Source organism: Artemia franciscana, chromosome 6 (assembly GCF_032884065.1).
Source record: "Artemia franciscana chromosome 6, ASM3288406v1, whole genome shotgun sequence".
Lineage (NCBI taxonomy): Eukaryota > Metazoa > Arthropoda > Branchiopoda > Anostraca > Artemiidae > Artemia > Artemia franciscana.
The window spans coordinates 39,520,961-39,538,905 of record NC_088868.1 but is presented as its reverse complement, the minus strand read 5'-3'; the positions used below and the strand labels follow the sequence as shown (position 1 = coordinate 39,538,905).

The following is a 17,945-nucleotide window of genomic DNA, read 5'->3' as shown; positions in this document are numbered from 1 at the left end:
GGGGGGGGCTACAAAAAACTTCAAAGAACGCATAAAAATTTGTTTATATGCGTTTTTGTCACATTTCTATGAGTCAGAAAAAATTTCGGTGTTGGGGATTTAATTGCAATCTTTTTGTTACTTCTTTGAAAGTTTGTGAAAGTAAGATGTTTTCAGTGGTAAATAGAGATTTAGATGATTTAAAAGGTAAAAATACTTCCTTTCATACAATTTTTATTCTTATTCTAAGTGCCTTTGTTCTTGAGTTAATAGCTGAAAGTGTAAAGACCGAGCCCTAGCCTGTTTGAACGACATATATATCACTTGCATTAAATTGTTTGGCAATTTGACAAAGTTCCAATGTGAAGGGAGTATATCCCCTAAATTACCCTATCCATCATAATTCCCTGATGGAAAAAACTTGGCTAAAGATGTGAAAACAATCAGGAAAATGGATTCTAATAAAAGGGATTTTTACGAGATCTATCATTTGAATCTCAGACTGAAAAGTCAGGATTTTAGACCAAGCTTTAGTATTATATGGATTTTTATTTTGACATTTGTTTACCGAAGAACAAGATTCAAATTGCCCGAAGGGTCATCGACTCTGACCAATTGGTGCACATCTCAGGGCGCTATTTATTCGTCACGTGTGAATCAGTTTCGTCACGCCGCGTCTCTTTCCGCTTAGATTGGCACACATTTCTGCCACGCGTGGCTTCCATCACCTGGCCTATACGATTTTTGATACAATTTTATTATACAGTTTTTGAAGCGAAAGCAATTTTTTCTTTTTGTGCATTTGAAGAAAAAAGCGTTTTTACATTTTTTAATTCTTGAATAACACATTTATTATGCAAAACAAAATTAAAGAATGCTGTGCATTCTTTGCTCTGTTTATAAATTATTATGGACAGAGAATATATAAACGATAGGGAGCTAATTGGCTCTTATAGACCCCATCTGACCCCGATTTCATGATTTTAAGTTGTTTTGCTTCTTGATTTTTGAAGGATTCGAAAGAAGAACAAAATGGTGGTAAAACGGGCTTGTGACCCATTTTTGTTGACCGATTTTGGGTTGGGTCTGTAATACCAACAGCTAGGTAACTTATTTCATTCGACAGTTTGAGGATCCTTATAACGAGGCTGTGACAAGAATCTAAAAGATCAGTATGAACGTTTCTATTTTCTATATTTTTCTATTTTCGTTAGGTTTTATGTCTTCGCAGCGTGTATCTGATTTTTTCGTACCATAACGTATTCCTATATAATTATTTCTTAATTTTTGTAAATCGTTTTATGCGATTTAGCTTTTCAACTAAATAACCATTCTCAACACCAGCGTTATCATAGGTACGGTTTGAGATAGCTTAGCCATGAAATCGAAAACGTCCTGATAACATGAAATCGAAAACGTCCTGATAACATCAATTTTCTAGCAAAAATTCGCCAAATGTTCAATGTGTCATCGAAGTTTGATTTGAAAAATGAGCCGATTTAAAGGATTCAATGCGTAAGCACTTGAAGAAAAGCGCCCAAATGGAGTAATATACCCTGCCGTATCTCACGATACTGCCCCACAATCTTCTCATCCCTGGCCTTTGATCTTGTTTAGAAAAGATAGGCACAAGAATCATCTAGTTTTCAGATAAAAGCCGATTTTTTTAGGTCTGGGCTACTACTTGACAAAGAGACTAAAATCGCCTAAGTTGGCGACAAAATTTTGGCTGTTTCTTATATGGTGTTTGCTTAATGTGATTGCATATGGTAAAATCGGGATATCTGAAGGATGGGGTGTTTACGATTCCATTGATGAGGGACACATTTGTCGCTTTATTAGATATGTAATACATAGGCAGTATCATAATCGTAGTAATTTATAATTGTAGATATGTGTCACAGTTTTTTTTTTAGGTTGTCCTTAAGTTTTAATTACAATTTGGTTATCCAAACGAAACTGTATGGGTGTACATCGAGCGATATGCACCATATAGTCGCTGGTACGCCTAAAGGTCTTGTCTGACGCTCTTGAACGTTAGGTCAATCGCCTTGTGTGGAGAAAGACAGTTCATGAGATTTTGCATAAATCTGGGCCCCTGATAACTTTCTTGTAACTTGTGACGTCTTCCCTTGTAACTTAGAGCTGCGATTGTTCTCTATCGCTCTCTCTCTCTCTCTCTCTCTCTCTATCTCTCTCTCTCTCTCTCTCTCTCTCTCTCTCTCTCTCTCTCTCTCTCTCTCTCTCTCTCTCTCTCTACCCCTCTATTGCCCCCCTTCTATCGTTCACCTTCCCTCTCTTTTCCTGATTTTATTATTTTTGAAAAGCACGATCTTCATCATTCAAAAAGTAGTTGAACCGACAAGTGTTCAAAACTGGTTCCCTTCAAGACATTCTAGGCGATAACCTAGGAAAACAACGATTTTCATTCATTCTATGAGTACTTGTTATGAACTAAATCCAACCATCGCTTGGTGCTCATTTATCAATCATATTAGGGGGAACCTCTCGAGCGTGGTGACAAGGAAAGGGGTGAGTGATTCAGTTATAGATTTGCTTTTATCATAATTTCAGGAAACTTCTGGTCAACTGCACTATCCTCTTGCTCTTATCTTTGGCAATCCTCTCCTTTTTCTTTCCTGATAATACCAGGAAATTGTGAACCCAAGCATAAAATGATTTATTCCTGGTGTGGATTTGTGATTTCAATAATTTCTTCTACTGCCCTCTTGTTACCTAGTCTTTCTGGATGAAGTAGCAAGCTAAGATTTGTATTTATCCTCAATTGCGTTACCGAAATTTCATTTCCAATGGGCTGTCATCCCATTTCTGGAAGGAGGTGGAGTCAATTCAACAAAATGCCTTATTTGTCTACCATGCTTTGAAGGGAGTACATTTTTTTTATTGTCAATTGAAAAGTCATCGAAGAATTCAGTTGCGTCAATTCAACAAAGGTAGGGAAGGGGGATATATTTTTCAGAATCTTGATGAGGTAGGTTTTTTCAATTTTTCAATGAAAATCCCTAACAAAGACTTTTTTTCAATGAAAATACCAAGAAAGGTATATTCCACAATCTAGTAAGAGCAAAAATGACTAGGGGGCAAGTGCCTCCATATCCTCTCCCAATGGTTACCACTGTGTGAAATATTAAGTCATTCTGAATGAATTAGCTAGCCAATGTTTGTATCAATGCTCCATTGCATTGCTGAACTTTCAGAACAAATGGGGTCATTTCATATTTCTGGAAGTGGGTAGAGCAAGAATAAGAAAAGCACCTTTATTTTTAGAACATTTTTTTCTAATTTAGATACCTACCATGATTTTTTAAGAGCGCATTTTTTTTTAACTGCAAAAGCGCTAATGCAAAGAGAAAGAACGATTATATTGTCAAATACATCACTGTTAAAAAGTGTGCTGTAGTTACTTTGTTTCTTGTAACATGTTTTCACAATCCAATCACATCGTCGCTTTCTATGTCAGAAAGAGAAATAAATACCCTACCTCTTTCACCCGTTGTTGTATTTACCCGTTGCCGCAATACCAATTTTTGAGTTGTTAGAAGGAACAGCTTGACTGTTTCGTTTTGATTGATATTTTAAACTAGTGAGGAGAAAGAAAAGTTTTTAAATCGCAACAATTTTTTAACAAAGCTCTCTGTGACTGAAGGCCTTAAAACAGACAGTTGGGAAAAAATCTTAAATAAGACAAATAGTTGGTTTTGATTTTGGTGAATCATGTGAAAAACAATATCTTGGATTTGTTGGGTGTTACTGCTGTACTTGTATCGGTGGCCAAAAAGTTGTTTCTATTTTATCATGTTTTTGCATCGATCCTTATTTTAGGGAGTTTCCTTGCGAATTTACAAAGCATAGAGAATCAAGTGGTTTTTGTTTGCGCAAAATCTTGCAAAATTTAAAAATTGAATTAGATTGATATGGTAATTCGATCATGAACAACGTAGTTTTACCGCCCCTTTATTGCAGGTAATCAGGCTTCTTACATACCTCATTCAGATTTTATTTTTTTTTTATTTTTTTTAATACTTGCGTTAAATTTGTATCAGCTAAGAACACATGTAAAAATTGACGGAATGATTTCGAGAACTTAGAAATAACGCCTATTTTTTGATTACTCAAAAATTTAAAAAGTGAACTAAATCGAATTTATTGCTGGTAATCAGACTTTGTGGAAACCTGGTTAAGATATGTTTTTTTTTCTTGTCTTAAAGGTGGTTCCTATGAATTCAACAAATCAGAAGTATCAACATACGTTTTTCTTTTGCTCAAAAACGTAAAAAGTGAACTAAATTGATTTGGTGTTTTGATCATAAGCAACGTTTTTACCCCCCCCCCCCCTCCTCTGTACTACAGGTTCTGACTTGGTGTAAATCTAATTTTTTTTTTTTTTTTTTTTACTTGTGTTTCAGGTAAAAATGGATGCTTGTCAATTATATCGACCACACCCAAGAAGTGAAGTTAGGTTAATCATATGAAAATATAATACTTTACAAAACAAAACTAAAGAAGCTACAACAGAGAGTTTTGGAAAGCAGGCCACCCAGAATGCATTATATTAAATATCTAACCTAGGCGACTCTTTACATTAAATATTTGATTAAAATATACTTGTATAGTAGTTTACCTCCCTGAAACTAAGCCAATTATCTCCAAATTCAGACAGAGAAATCGGTTTTGTTCAGATCAAACAGATCAAACTTCTTGAGTACGGTCGATATAATTGACAAGTACCTAAAATGTGTTGTGACAATTGGAAATATGAATTCAGGGCTCTGGAGTTTCAATTCAAATTCTTAGATGATTTGAAAACCCGAGTTTATAAACTATCACCAGGGCTGATTTGCAGAGCAGGGAAGTACGTAGTTGAGAGGAGCCTCGGGCCCACCCTCGGCGAAGTTTCATAAATTCTAAGCAGTTCATATTACCAAATGAAACTTTGTCTTATTATACCCCCCCCCCCCTCTGATAGAAATATATTACTAGCCTTTCCGAAAAAATAAATTCCTGGTACGTGCCTGTTGCAGGGTGGTGCAAGACTCTGGAACTATTGCGATTTATCATGAGAAATTTATAGTTCACATTTTACAATTTATTATATTATATAATATAATTTATTATACATAAAATTTATTATTATTAACTACACTTTTCTTCACATTTGAACAGGGATTGTAACTCCCCGTAAAGTTCATGAACTAGGGCACATCCAGTTGTGAGTTTTTTTTTTGCCCTGATGTCTTTACTCAGGGTTTCATGATCCTTCTTGATAACAATTAAATACCGGTATAATGCAATTGTTTTCATGTCCAACATTTATGACATGTTGAAAACAAAAATGTGGCAAATATATCATTTATTCCTAATTAAACAGGCTTAGCACAAAATATTGTGCTATTTTTGTCTATTCCGTCTTAATCCTATGTTGTCACCCGTTGTGACAACATAGGACAATGTGACATAGGACAACCTATGTTGTCCTATGTGATAACAATTAAATACCGAAATGTTACAGCTGTTTTCATGTCCAACATTTATGACATGCTGAAAACAAAAATGTGGCAAATATATCATCTATTACTAATTAAAAAGGCTTAGTACAAAATTACATAAAAAAACTAGTTTTTCTAACTGAAAGTAAGGAGCGACATTAAAACTTAAAACGAACAGAAAATTATTCCGCATATGAAATGGGTTGTCCCCTCCGCAATCCCTCGCTCTTTACGCTAAAGCTTTTAATTGTTTTAAAAAGCAGAATTGTGGCAAAGAGTCAAACTTTAGCGTAAAGAGCGAGGGATTGCGGAGGGGACAACCCATTTCATATGCGGAACAATTTCTGTTCTTTTTAAGTTTTAATGTCGCTCCTTACTTTCAGTTAGAAAAACTAGTTTTTATTTTTATGTAATTTCTGAACGTTTTTGAATTAATGCATGTTTGATTTTGGCTCTCCACACATAAAATTAAAAAAAAAAATTGCATATTAATTCCTTTTTTGGCTAAATGGCTTTCTCTTAGTTTTGATCAGACGATTTTGAGAAATAAGGGATGGGGAAGGAGGCCTAGTTGCCATGCAATTTTTCGGTTACATAAAAAGGCAACTATAAATTTTAATTTTTTACGAACGTTTTTATTTGTAAAAATATACGTAACTTAAGAATTAACTTACGTAACAAACTTTTATATTCTTTAATTTTTATTATGTATATGAGGGGGTTTGTACCCTCGTTAATACCCGGTTCTCTACGCTAAATCGTAAGTTTTGTCCCGATTCTTTAAGAATGACCCCTGAATCAGAAAGGCCGTAGAATAAATAGTTGAAATTACTAAAAATACTATAGCATAAAGAGCGAGGTATTTATTTCCTCCTAAATACCTCGCTCTTTATGCTAAAGTATTTTTAGAACCCCTCATATGCGTAATAATCTCTGTTCGTTTTAAGTTTCAATGCTACTCTTTTCTTTCAGTTGAAAAAACTTTTCCATGTTTATTTTTTCATTGTTTTTTTATAGTAATTTTAAAAAATCCTGCGCCCTTTTCATTGAATTTCTGTTCCCCCATGACATATTTCTCCAAGGAAAGATCCTCCCACATAGCCCCCTCCCCTCAAACCCACCCCCAAAACCAAAAAAAAAAATCCCCTGAAAACGACTGTACACTTCCCAATAACCATTATTAAATGTAAACACTGGTCGAAGTTTGTAACTTGCTGCCCCTCCCCCAGGCACCGTGGGGGAGTAAGTCATTCCCAAAGACATAGTTATTATGGTTTTTGACTATGAGGAACAAAATGGCTATCTCGAAATTTTTATTTGTTGACTTTGGAGAAAAAATGAGCGTGGGAGGGGGCCTAGGTGCCCTCCAATTTTTTTGGTCACTTAAAAAGGGCAGTAGAACTTCTCATTTCCGTTAGAATGAGCCCTCTTGCGACATTCTAGGACCACTTGGTCGATACGATGACCCCTGGGGAAAAGAAAAAAAAAAAAAAAAAAACAAACAAACAAATAAACACGCATCAGTGATTCGTCTTCTGGCAAAAAATACGAAATTCTACATTTTTGTAGATAGAAGCTTGAAAATTTTGCTACAGGGTTCTCTGATACGCCGAATGCGATGGTATGATTTTTGTTAAGATTCTGTGACTTTTAGGGGGTGTTTTCCCCTATTTTCTAAAATAAGACAAATTTTTTCAGGATCGTAACTTTTGATGACAAAGACTAAATTTGATAAAACCTATATATTTAAAATCAGCATGAAAATCTGATTCTTTTGATGTATATTTTAGCATCAAAACCGTTTTTTAGAGTTTCGTTTACTATTGAGCCGGGTCGCTCCTTACTATAGTTCGTTACCACGATCTGTTTGATATTGTGCTATTTTTGTCTATTCCGTCTCAATCCTTTGTTGGTCCCCCGCATGTTTGAATTTTAATTTAGCAAGATCTTGCATGAAAAAACAGAAATGTTAAATCAACCTTGCCGCACAAGTGTTTTTTAATGGTAACTTTTGTCAGTCGAAAGAGTTAGGCTGACGCAACTGACTTAATAGATACGGTACACTTTCTACTTTTTTCATGAGTTTGAAATAGTATTTTCAACTAAAATTCAGTTTAAACCCGTCTGTTGTTAATTACCTAAACAACTCGTCGCTATAAAAAATGCAAAGGACTCAAATCCTTGTTTTCCTACTCCTACTACTACTAACAGCTCACTGCAGCACCACGCCGTCTGAGGCCGACACAGCTACGAGCATTCCTCGTCCGTCCTAACCTACTCAAAACCTCCCTCTACACCCTCCCAGAAAATTCCCATTTCCTTTAAATCATCCTTTCGGCCTTCTCCCACCCCAACTTAGGACGTCCCGCTTTCCGTTTAGCCCTAGACGGATGGCCGGAAAGGACTATCTCTCATTATAGCTCTAGAAAACGGGATTGAACCAAACTTCGTACACCCCACTTTTTGAAATACGGTCAGTCAGTCGGGTACCTTAATCAAACCGTTGGCAATGTTTCTGGAAAACATCTTGCAAATCTTCCTCCGTTTCAAATCTTCCAAGCATATCCTTGATCTGATATACTAAAATTAACTTAAAATAGTATGAGGTAATAAATTTGATATTGAGATAACAAAAAATGAGGATTCAAATTAAAAAAAAATAATCAATTGAGAAAAGTTTAGAGTTTAATGAAACTGACATGAGATTAAAGAAATGGTCGAGGTGAAGAAGTGAGAAATAGCGAAATGAGAGAAAATGAAATGAAATTGAAGAAATAATAGAATTTTAAAGTTGATCATAACATAATAAAATAAGATAATGAAGATTAAAAGATAATACAATACAAATAGCTTGATATAATAAAATAACAATAATTAAAACACTTAATAATGAATTGTAACTGATAAGTAAAATGGTAATTTTCTAAAACAACTTGCCTTTTGTACTATCCTGTAATTGACATCGCTGGGAGCTTAGAGTTTCCAGGAACTGAGGAAATTTAAGTGTTTGTCGGGCAGAGCCCTTCAGAGGCTCTGCCCGGGGACAGCTGCCCGCCTTGTCTTCCCCTAGCTACATCACTAGATATAACCCTATTAATCTTGGCAGTGATGCCAGCAGTCCAGTTTCTAATACTGGCCAGAGACTATTTGACTGTAGCTTGAAGTTTCAACCGTATTTTGTTTTCTACATTAATTTTTTTCTTTAGGGACTGAGGAGTTCAAAAGAGAAGATTGACCTAAAAGAGCTGTTGCAGTCGGTAGATGTATCGCAACTGCTTCCAATTCTGCAGCGAATGGCTGACGAAAGCTGTCAAGAAAAATTAACCCACCTTCAAATGGAAGTTGCCAGGTAGATACTATTTTTGCTTTTCATTATATAGTTTATCATTTTTATGGCACTTAGTATTTACCAAGTGACAAATAGCGATCGAAAATTCTGTCGGTCTGTCTGTCCCGGTTTTGCTAGTTTAGGCACTTCCGATAAGCTAGGACAATGAAATTTAGCAGGCGTATCAGGCACCAGACCAGATTAAATTAGAAATAGTCGTTCCCCGATTCGACCATCTGGAGGTGAGTTGGGGGACGGTTAATTCGGAAAATTTAGAAAAATGAGGTATTTTTAGCTCACGAGTAAGTGATCGGATCTTTAGGAATTTTGATATTTAGAAGGACCTCGTGTCTCAGAGCTCTTATTTTAAATCTCGACCGGCATTAAGCATCTGATTTTCTTTTTAAATCAATCTATTTTATATATATATATATATATATATTTATTATTATTATTAAAAAAAAACATATATTGATTCTTAGAGTTTTGCTAGAGCTCATGCCATATAAGCTCTTGACTCTTCCGACCTCGTCACAAATGCCATATGAGCTCTTAGCTCTTATTTTTTCTTGCTATGTTTATCTGCACGATATGTTATAGTGCAATATATTGATTTCTGCTTGGCAAAATGGCCCAGGGTTTTATATCAGATGCTAAGGGGAAGTGGCATTCGGTTAAATGGATTCCCTTGACATGTCTGTAGATGCCGTATGCGCCACTAACGGCCGGAACAAACCGTTTATTTATTATCAATTGAATGTTTATCACTCACTTCAGACAATACTACTACTACTACTATTAACAGCGTCTAGGTCTAAAGGGAAAGCAGGTCATCTATAGTTGGGATGGGAGGATGTTATAAAGAAACATTTAAAGGAAACGGGAACTTCCTGATAGGGTGTAAAGAGGGAGGCTTTGAGTAGATTAGGATGGAGAAGGAGCGTGAGTGGCCCTGTTGGCCTCAGGTGGCTTGGTGCTGCGGTGAGCTATTAGTAGTACTTAAGACAATTATGAAGTATAAAAAGGAATTAAACAGTTTGATACAACTACAAAGAAATATGGTACTTCCCCTCCTCTTGTCTCTTACTGCTGCTGTTAGTAACCCCTCAGTGCAACATTTAGCTGCCAACACAGCTGTGTACACCTCTCATCCCTCCCAATTTAATCTTTTTAAATCTTTTCCCTTTTTAATCTTTTTAATCTAATTTAATCTTTTCCCTCTCAATTTAATTTTTATTCTATGATCTCTCCCTTCCCAATTTGGGGTGGGGGGGGGTACTTTTCGTTTGACACCAGGTGGATGGGCAAACAGCACCTTGTTTGACACTCTTTGCGTAAAACGCGGATCTTAACCTTCCTTTAATAACCTAACATAGGCTCTTAACGAAGGGAAATATGTAAGAGGGGTACCAGAATATTTCTTCGTTTTTTTTTGAACGAAGATGCCAAAAAAAAGTATTTTTAAAATCTCGGGAGGGGGGACACTTTTGCTTTTTCTCAATTTTTCAATGAAAATACAGAAAAAAAAGTATTTTCAAAATCCAGGGAGACGAAGGGAAACAATGGTATTAAAACAGAACTCCTCCCATCTTTCTATGTAATTAATGATATAAAGTGGTATTTATGAAGTGATATTTCTATTTAATTAGTGAATAAAGATGCCAAAAAGGTATTTTTCAAAATCTCGGGGGTGGGGGTCACTTTTGCTTTTTCTCAATTTTTTAATGAAAATATAGAAACAAGAGTATTTTCAAAATCTAGGGGGAGGGGAAACAATGGTGTCAAAACAAAATTCATCTCATCTTTCTATTTAATTACTTACAAAGGTATTTTTCAGTGAACCCACAAGATCCTTTGAATTTTCGTTTCTTCCATTGTAATTGTCTTTGTAGCCACCATCTATGTTGGCTGTGACAATTCTATAGACAATTGGCTGTGCCCCATTCCCTCTAATAAAGAAAGTTCCATCGATTTACCCATCTATTATTTCCTATTTTAATTCGTTCCCAATTTATTTAGAAGTATCTATTTTTTCTAAAATACGTTTTGTCAATAACTACTTTCTAATACTATTTGAAGTTAAAGTAAAATTACTAATTACTAATTGAAAGTACATTACTTTCTCAATAACTAAAATACGTGCAAATCGAGCCTTTGATATATGAATTATTTTTGCCATATTTTGGATGCCTTTAAAATCTTCATATTGTAAACAACTTCGTATTAATAACAGTAAAAATAATAATTAAATAAAATATTCAGTTATTTCCGCCATAACAAATTATAATTTTTTGATGATATTTTTTTAATTAAATTTATCCATTAGTGTAGAATCATATAATATAAAAAAAAATCATATTGCACAGCACTCAGCCAATCGAGACCAACACAGATGTGTGCGCTCCTCCTCCACCCCAACCTATTCAAAGCTTAATTATTTACCCCCCTTTTGTTTTACCAAAGAAACATTACGCATCAGTATACGGTAACCATATAATCATGAGAAAGACGGAAGAAAGAACAATAACTTTTTTTTAATTGCTACTAATACTAGGTAACAAAACCCGATAACTTAGATCTGCCTGTCCAGAAGTTTTTTTTGATCCGAATATTTTTGATTGCCTTGATTTTTGATTTGCCTCGTTGTTTCATTTACTTCTAAGCATGTGCCATGTATTATCACCCAAAACAGGCCATTTTCTAGAACGAAATTACCTTCTTAGGCATTAAATGAAAAATCGCGTTAATTGACATTGAAAAAAAAGTGTTGACAGTTCTTGGAGCATCGGCAATCTTCTATCAAGGGAAAGACTGAGAACTTGCCCCATTTTTTTTTTCAAAAAAAAAAATAATTGAATAAGAACGTTATACATGCAACGAACATTAAGAAAACCAATTTTACGTTTATGGATAATTTCATTTACTAAAAATAATTAAATAACAATGCTATACTTGAAAAGTGTATTAAGAAATTTTTTTTTCCATAAATCAATATTCGTACAACACGTGTTTTGTCCCAACTTAAGGAAAGCCGCAAACCACACACAAAATAAATTCAAAATGTAGGAACTTAAACTTCTAAATTTTTCTTACAAAAATACATGTAATATATTCTCACCCGAAGCGGAATATTTTTTTAAACTGAATTGCTTTTTAAGGCATTGAAGGAAATATCATATTAATCGATATTGTAAAAAAAAGTGTTTACAGTCCTGGGAACATTGGCAATCTTCTACCAAGAGAAAAACTGAGAAAGTACCGCCTTCTTCCCAAAAACTTTAAATAAGAAGGTTATTCTTATAGAGGGTAATAAAAAAAATGAATTCCATAAATCAATATTTGCATAACACGTCTGTAGTCCCAATTCCCAACTTAAGAAAAGCCACAAACCATAGACAAAATATATGCAAATTAGGAACTCTAGGAAACTTCTCAATTTTTTACAAAAATATATGTAAGATATTCTCACCAAAAGTGGGATATTTTCTAAAACTGAATCGCTTTCCAAGGCATTGAAAAATCACATTTATCGACATCGTTAGAAAAGTGTTTACAATCCTGAGAACATTGGCAATCTTCTATTAAGAAAAAACTTGAGAAAATGCCCCCTCTTTTCCAAAAAAATTTTCAATAAGGAGGTTATTCGTGCAAAGGGTATTAAAAATAATAAATGGATAAATAGATTCCATGAATTAATATTCACAGAGCACTTGTGCAGTCCCAACTTAAGAAAAGCCACAAACCATAGACAAAATATATACAAAATGTGGGAACTCAAGGAAACCTCTCTTTTTTTTAACAATTAAATAAAAAAAACAAGTTTTTTCAACTGAAAGTAAGGAGTGACATCAAAACTTAAAACGCACAGAAATTACTTCGTATATGAAAGAGGCTGCTTCCTCATCAACGCCCCGCTCTTTACGCTAAAGTTTGACTCTTTCTCTCAATTCTTCTTTCTAAAACAGTAAAAAACTTTAGCGTAAAGAGCGGGGCGTTGATGAGGAAGCAGCCTCTTTCATATACGAAGTAATTTCTGTGCGTTTTAAGTTTTGATGTCACTCCTTACTTTCAGTTGAAAAAACTTGTTTTTTTTATTTAATTTCTGAACGTTTTTGAATCAATGTATGTTTTGATTTTGGCTCTCCGCAGAGGAATAATCAAAACGAAATTTGCATATTTTTTTTTTTGGCTCAATGGCTTTCTCATAATTTTGGTCGAATGATTTTGAGAAAAAAAGAGCGGGGGATGAAGCCTAGTTGCCCCCCGATTTTTTGGTTAATTAAAAAGGCAACTAGAACTTTTAATTTTTTACGAATCTTTTTATTGGTAAAAGATTTACGTAACTTATAAATTAGCTTACGTAAAGAACTTTTGTATTCTCATGTTTTTATTACATATATGAGGGGATTCGCCCCATCGTCAGTACCTCGCTCTTTACACTAAAGCTTAAATTTTATCCCAATTCATTAAGAATGACCCCCTGAATCACAAAAGCCGTAGAATAAGTAGTTGAAATTACCAAAAATACTTTAGCGTAAAGAGCGAGGTATTAGAAGGAGGTGAGCCCCTCATATGGGTAATAATTTCTGTTTGTTTTAAGTTTTATTGCTGTTCCTTACTTCCAGCTGAAAAAGCTTTTTCACTTTTATTTTTTAATTGTTTTTTTTTAAATAATGCTAGTAAATCCTGCTCTCCCTTCATGGAAATTTTCTTCTCCCATTACAAATTCTCGAAGGAAAGTTCCCCCAGCATATCCCCCTCTTCTCAACCCCTCCCTAAAACCAAAAAAATCCTCCTGAAAACGCCTGTATACTTCCCAATAACCATTACTATATGTAAGCACACGTCAAAGTTTGTAACTTGTTGCCCCTCCCACGGGGACTGTGGGGGAGTAAGTCGTCCCCAAAGACATAGTTATAAGAATTTTTGACTACGCTGAATAAAATGGCTATTTCAGAATTTTGATCCGTTGACTTTGGGAAAATAATTAGCGTGGGAGGGGGCCTAGGTGCCTTCCAATTTTTTTGGTCACTTAAAAAGGGCACTAGAACTTTTCATTTCCGTTAGAATGAGCCCTCTTGCAACATTCTAGGACAACTGGGTCGATACGATCACCCCTGGGAAAAAAAACAAAAAAAAAACAAAAAAACAAAAAAACAAATAAACACGCATCCGTGATCTGCCTTCTGGCAAAAAATGCAAAATTCCACATTTTTGTAGATAGGAGCTCGAAACTTCTACAGTATGGTTCTCTGATACGCTGAATCTGATGGTGTGATTTTCGTTAAGATTCTATGACTTTTAGGGGGCGTTTCCCCCTATTTTCTAAAATAACGCAAATTTTCTCAGGCTCGTAACTTTTGATGGGTAAGACTAAACTTGATGAAACTTATATATTTAAAACCAGCATTAAAATGCGATTCTTTTGATGTAGCTATTGGTATCAAAATTCCATTTTTTAGAGTTTTGGTTACTATTGAGCCGGGTCGCTCCTTACTACAGTTCGTTACCACAAACTGTTTGAAAAATATATGCAATATATTCTAACCCGAAGCAGGATATTTTCTAAAACTGATCGCTTTGAAGGAAAAATCACATCAATCGACATTGTAAAAAAGTGTTTACAGTCCTGGGGGTCATGTCTGATTAGCCTCTCACTCAATTGGACTATCTGTCATGGCTTTTTCTACAATCAGCCATGGCTTGATGCCCACAACTACTTGATTTTAATTGGCTATCTTCTACCAAGAGAAAAAAGTGAGATATTGCCCCTTTATTTCCGAGTTGTAAATAAAAATGTTATACATGTAAAGAATTCAAAATAAAGTTTCAATTTTCGACTAAACAGAGAGTAAAAATGAACATGATAGATTAACATTTGCTGTTTTTTATTTCAATACTCACATATCACTTATACTCCCAACTTAAATCAATTAGACTATAATATCCTCAACTTATTAGACAATCAGAATTAATAAGTGTTTAAGAAATTTTTTTGCACTTTGAGAGGGTGGGGGAGAGGCTTCCGACTCGTTTACCCTCCAAAATCTTCTCTAGGATACTTCTCTATTTTTTTTTTTTTTTACAAAATTATATTTAGTATATTCTCACTCAAAGCAAGATATTTTCAAAACTGATCGCTTTGAAGGAAAAATCACATCAATCGACATCGTAAAAAGTGTTTATAGTCCTGGGAACATTGGCTATCTTCTACCAAGAGAAAAAAGTGAGATATTTTCCTTTTATTTCCGAGTTGTAAATAAAAATGTTATACATGCAGATGATTCAAAATAAAGTTTCAATTTTCCCTTAAACAGAGAGACTAACATTTTGATTTAGGTTGGGAATATGTAAGTAACACATCAAAATTGAAAAACAAACAGCAAAATAAAAAAAAAAATTAATGCTATAAAAAATTTGTTCATATCCATTTTTGTTACGTTCTTATCATTCAGATAATTTTTTTTTCTGAAATTAAAACTGTTAATTAATAGTTAAAAAACAAACAACAGTTGAAATTACTAAAACTACTTTAGCATAAAGATCGAGGTATTGTGGAGGAGACGGAGCCCCTTATATCCGTAATAATTTCTGTTCGTTTTATGTTTTAATGCTGCTCCTTACTTCCAGCCGAAAAAAAAATTAATTTATTTTCTCATATTTTTTAAAATAATGCTAGAAAATCCTGTGCCCCCTTCATGGAATTTTCTTCTCTCATAATAAATTCCTCCATGGAAAGATCCTCCGACCTAACCCCCTCCCTCCATATTGAGAAAAAAAAAACGAAAGTGTGCTTTCTGGATTTAACAGAGACGGAAATAGTTCGCCGAAACCGTCTTGTTCCCGGACAACCTCTTGGTGGAGATATTTCAATAGGAAATGCGCGTCTTGAAAAAAATGTCTCTGGTGTTTAAAATCAAAATAAAAACCAAAGAATTTACAAATTGTTAATTAATATTCTATTATATTTTAAAAACTATTAATTTCAAATATTAATTTTTTTAACATTTTGCTTTTTTTCAATTTTCACATATCACTTACACATTTCCAACTTAAACAAATTAGACTATAACTTCCTCGACTTATGAGATAACCAGATTTAATAAGTGTTCAAGAAATTTATTGTCACTTTGAGAGGGTGGGAGGAGAGGCTTCCGGCTCGTTTATCCTCCAATATCTCTAGATTTTATTATTTTCCTCATTAAGTCGTTGCAGATATTTCTTATGTGCTTTTATACTTCTTATGTGTTTCATACTTCTTATATAATTTCATTTATTTCACATTTTTTTTCGGTTTAAAAAAGCGACGTTCTTATATTTCAGTGTTTTTAATCCCTTTGCGTCTTTTTAATTGTGTCACCCATTCTGGAAGATAACTTTGTACATGCAAAAGGTATAATTTTTTGTAAGTCTTCAATAAATCTTAGAATAAAAAATAAAATGATGTTTTGCATATATTTCGTCTACGGTTTGTGTTGTATTAGGTTGCCTCCCTCCCCCCACCTCCCTTCGAAATCAGACTTTGCAAAAGCAAAGGATGTAGAAACTCGTTCTGTGAAGGTTCGTATAATTTTGTATAAGCAAACAAAAAGCAAACTTTCGCATGCAAACCGATTAGGGTTCGCGTAGCGCAGGTGCCGATCTCCTGATTCTCCGCCCTCGGCCGGGGTGCAATGCGTGGTTGGGGGCAAGTCATCCGACGCTTTCCCCGTGCTTTTCCCTAGATTTCTCTAGGTACCCATTTGAAGCTGGGTAAACTTTTGGCTTGTCTTACGGGGAAACGCCACTAACCCTCGTCCTAAAACCAAACGGTCGGCACCACCGAGATTCGTATCAGCGACCCTTCGCTCGTGAGTTCGGCGCGTTAACCACTCGGCCACGGACGGACGAAGGTTACGGACGGCCGAGGGCGGAGAATCAGGAGATCGGCACCTGCGCTACGCGAACCCTAATCGGTTTGCATGCGAAAGTTTGCTTTATAATTTTGTATAACTCAGAGAAAAATAAAAAAGAACAAAATAGTATTTTTTTCAATAAGAAAATATATGATACCGTTCTCCTGTTTCTTTGTTCCGTTTTTTTTTTTTTTTTTTTTTTTTTTTGAATACTTTGGCTATAGATTACTTATAGCTTCTTTGAATTATGAAGCACGGAAAACAAGAAAGATGACACATAAGTGATACCCATGCAAAAAAAAGATTTGTTTTTTATTCAAAGTGGGGGGGGGGGCTGTAACTCTCCTGTATTGGAATTTCGACATTGGCTATTCCAGTGGTGTGGTTTTCAATTTAGACCCCCATTATTTTGATATTTTTCAGGCTACCTTTCGATATTGCCAGGAATTTGTTTTAGCAATAAATTTACCATTACGATCAATCGAAATCACTACTTGAGTTACGATTCATTAGTTACTACTCATGAATCAGTTTCAAATGGTAATTTTTTGTCGCTTGACAGTTTTCTTTCCAAATGACGTTTTAAAATTTTAGGTTATTATGGGCTGAGCTTTGCTCTTTAGTCTAAATATTTTACATACATTTTCACACATCTAACAGAATTGCCAAAAAAAAATTGCTTAGCTGTTCCCATGATATTTTCCAAGGGGAGGGGGTAATAAAAAGAATATGTGGTGATTTGTATTGGGTGTGCCAAGAAATATGGAAACATTAGGATTTCCAAGGGGGAGGGGGTGATAAAAAGAATATGTGGTAACCTGAATAGGATTTTACAAGAAATATGGAAACATTATGATTTGTATGGACGGCTAATTCCATCCCTGCGCACGTCTCTCCTGCCGATGCAGGTTTTGTTATGAACATAAAATACCCCCCCCCCCCAAATATTCCCAAGAGAGGATCGACAAGCCATTTTAGTAGATCTGTAGGATCAAATTTCGGGTGGACATACATTGCTCTGGTTATTAGGCTCGTACACATGATATTTTCCAAGGGGAGGGGGTAATAAAAAGAATATGTGGAGGATGTGCCAAGAAATATGGAAACATTAGGATTTAAGGGGGACTGAACCCTATTTTAACCCCTTTGTACGTCTCTGCTGCTGATGCAGGTTTTGTTATGCATATAAAATACGGTTAATTTTGTAAGAAACCGTGGCTTCTGTGTGCTTGGTTA

At 34.8% G+C, this 17,945-nt stretch overlaps 1 protein-coding gene across 3 annotated transcripts in view; it reads left to right on the top strand.

Annotated features, from left to right (window-relative positions):
• LOC136028413 (uncharacterized) overlaps positions 1-17,945 on the top strand; it is a 154,563-nt gene that overhangs the window by 31,858 nt on the left and 104,760 nt on the right. For all 3 annotated transcript variants that reach the window (XM_065706250.1, XM_065706251.1, XM_065706252.1), the window contains one exon: positions 8,693-8,835. In XM_065706250.1, the coding sequence (XP_065562322.1) occupies positions 8,780-8,835 (56 nt within the window). In that variant the 5' untranslated portion in view covers positions 8,693-8,779. The remainder of the gene's footprint in view (positions 1-8,692; positions 8,836-17,945) is intronic.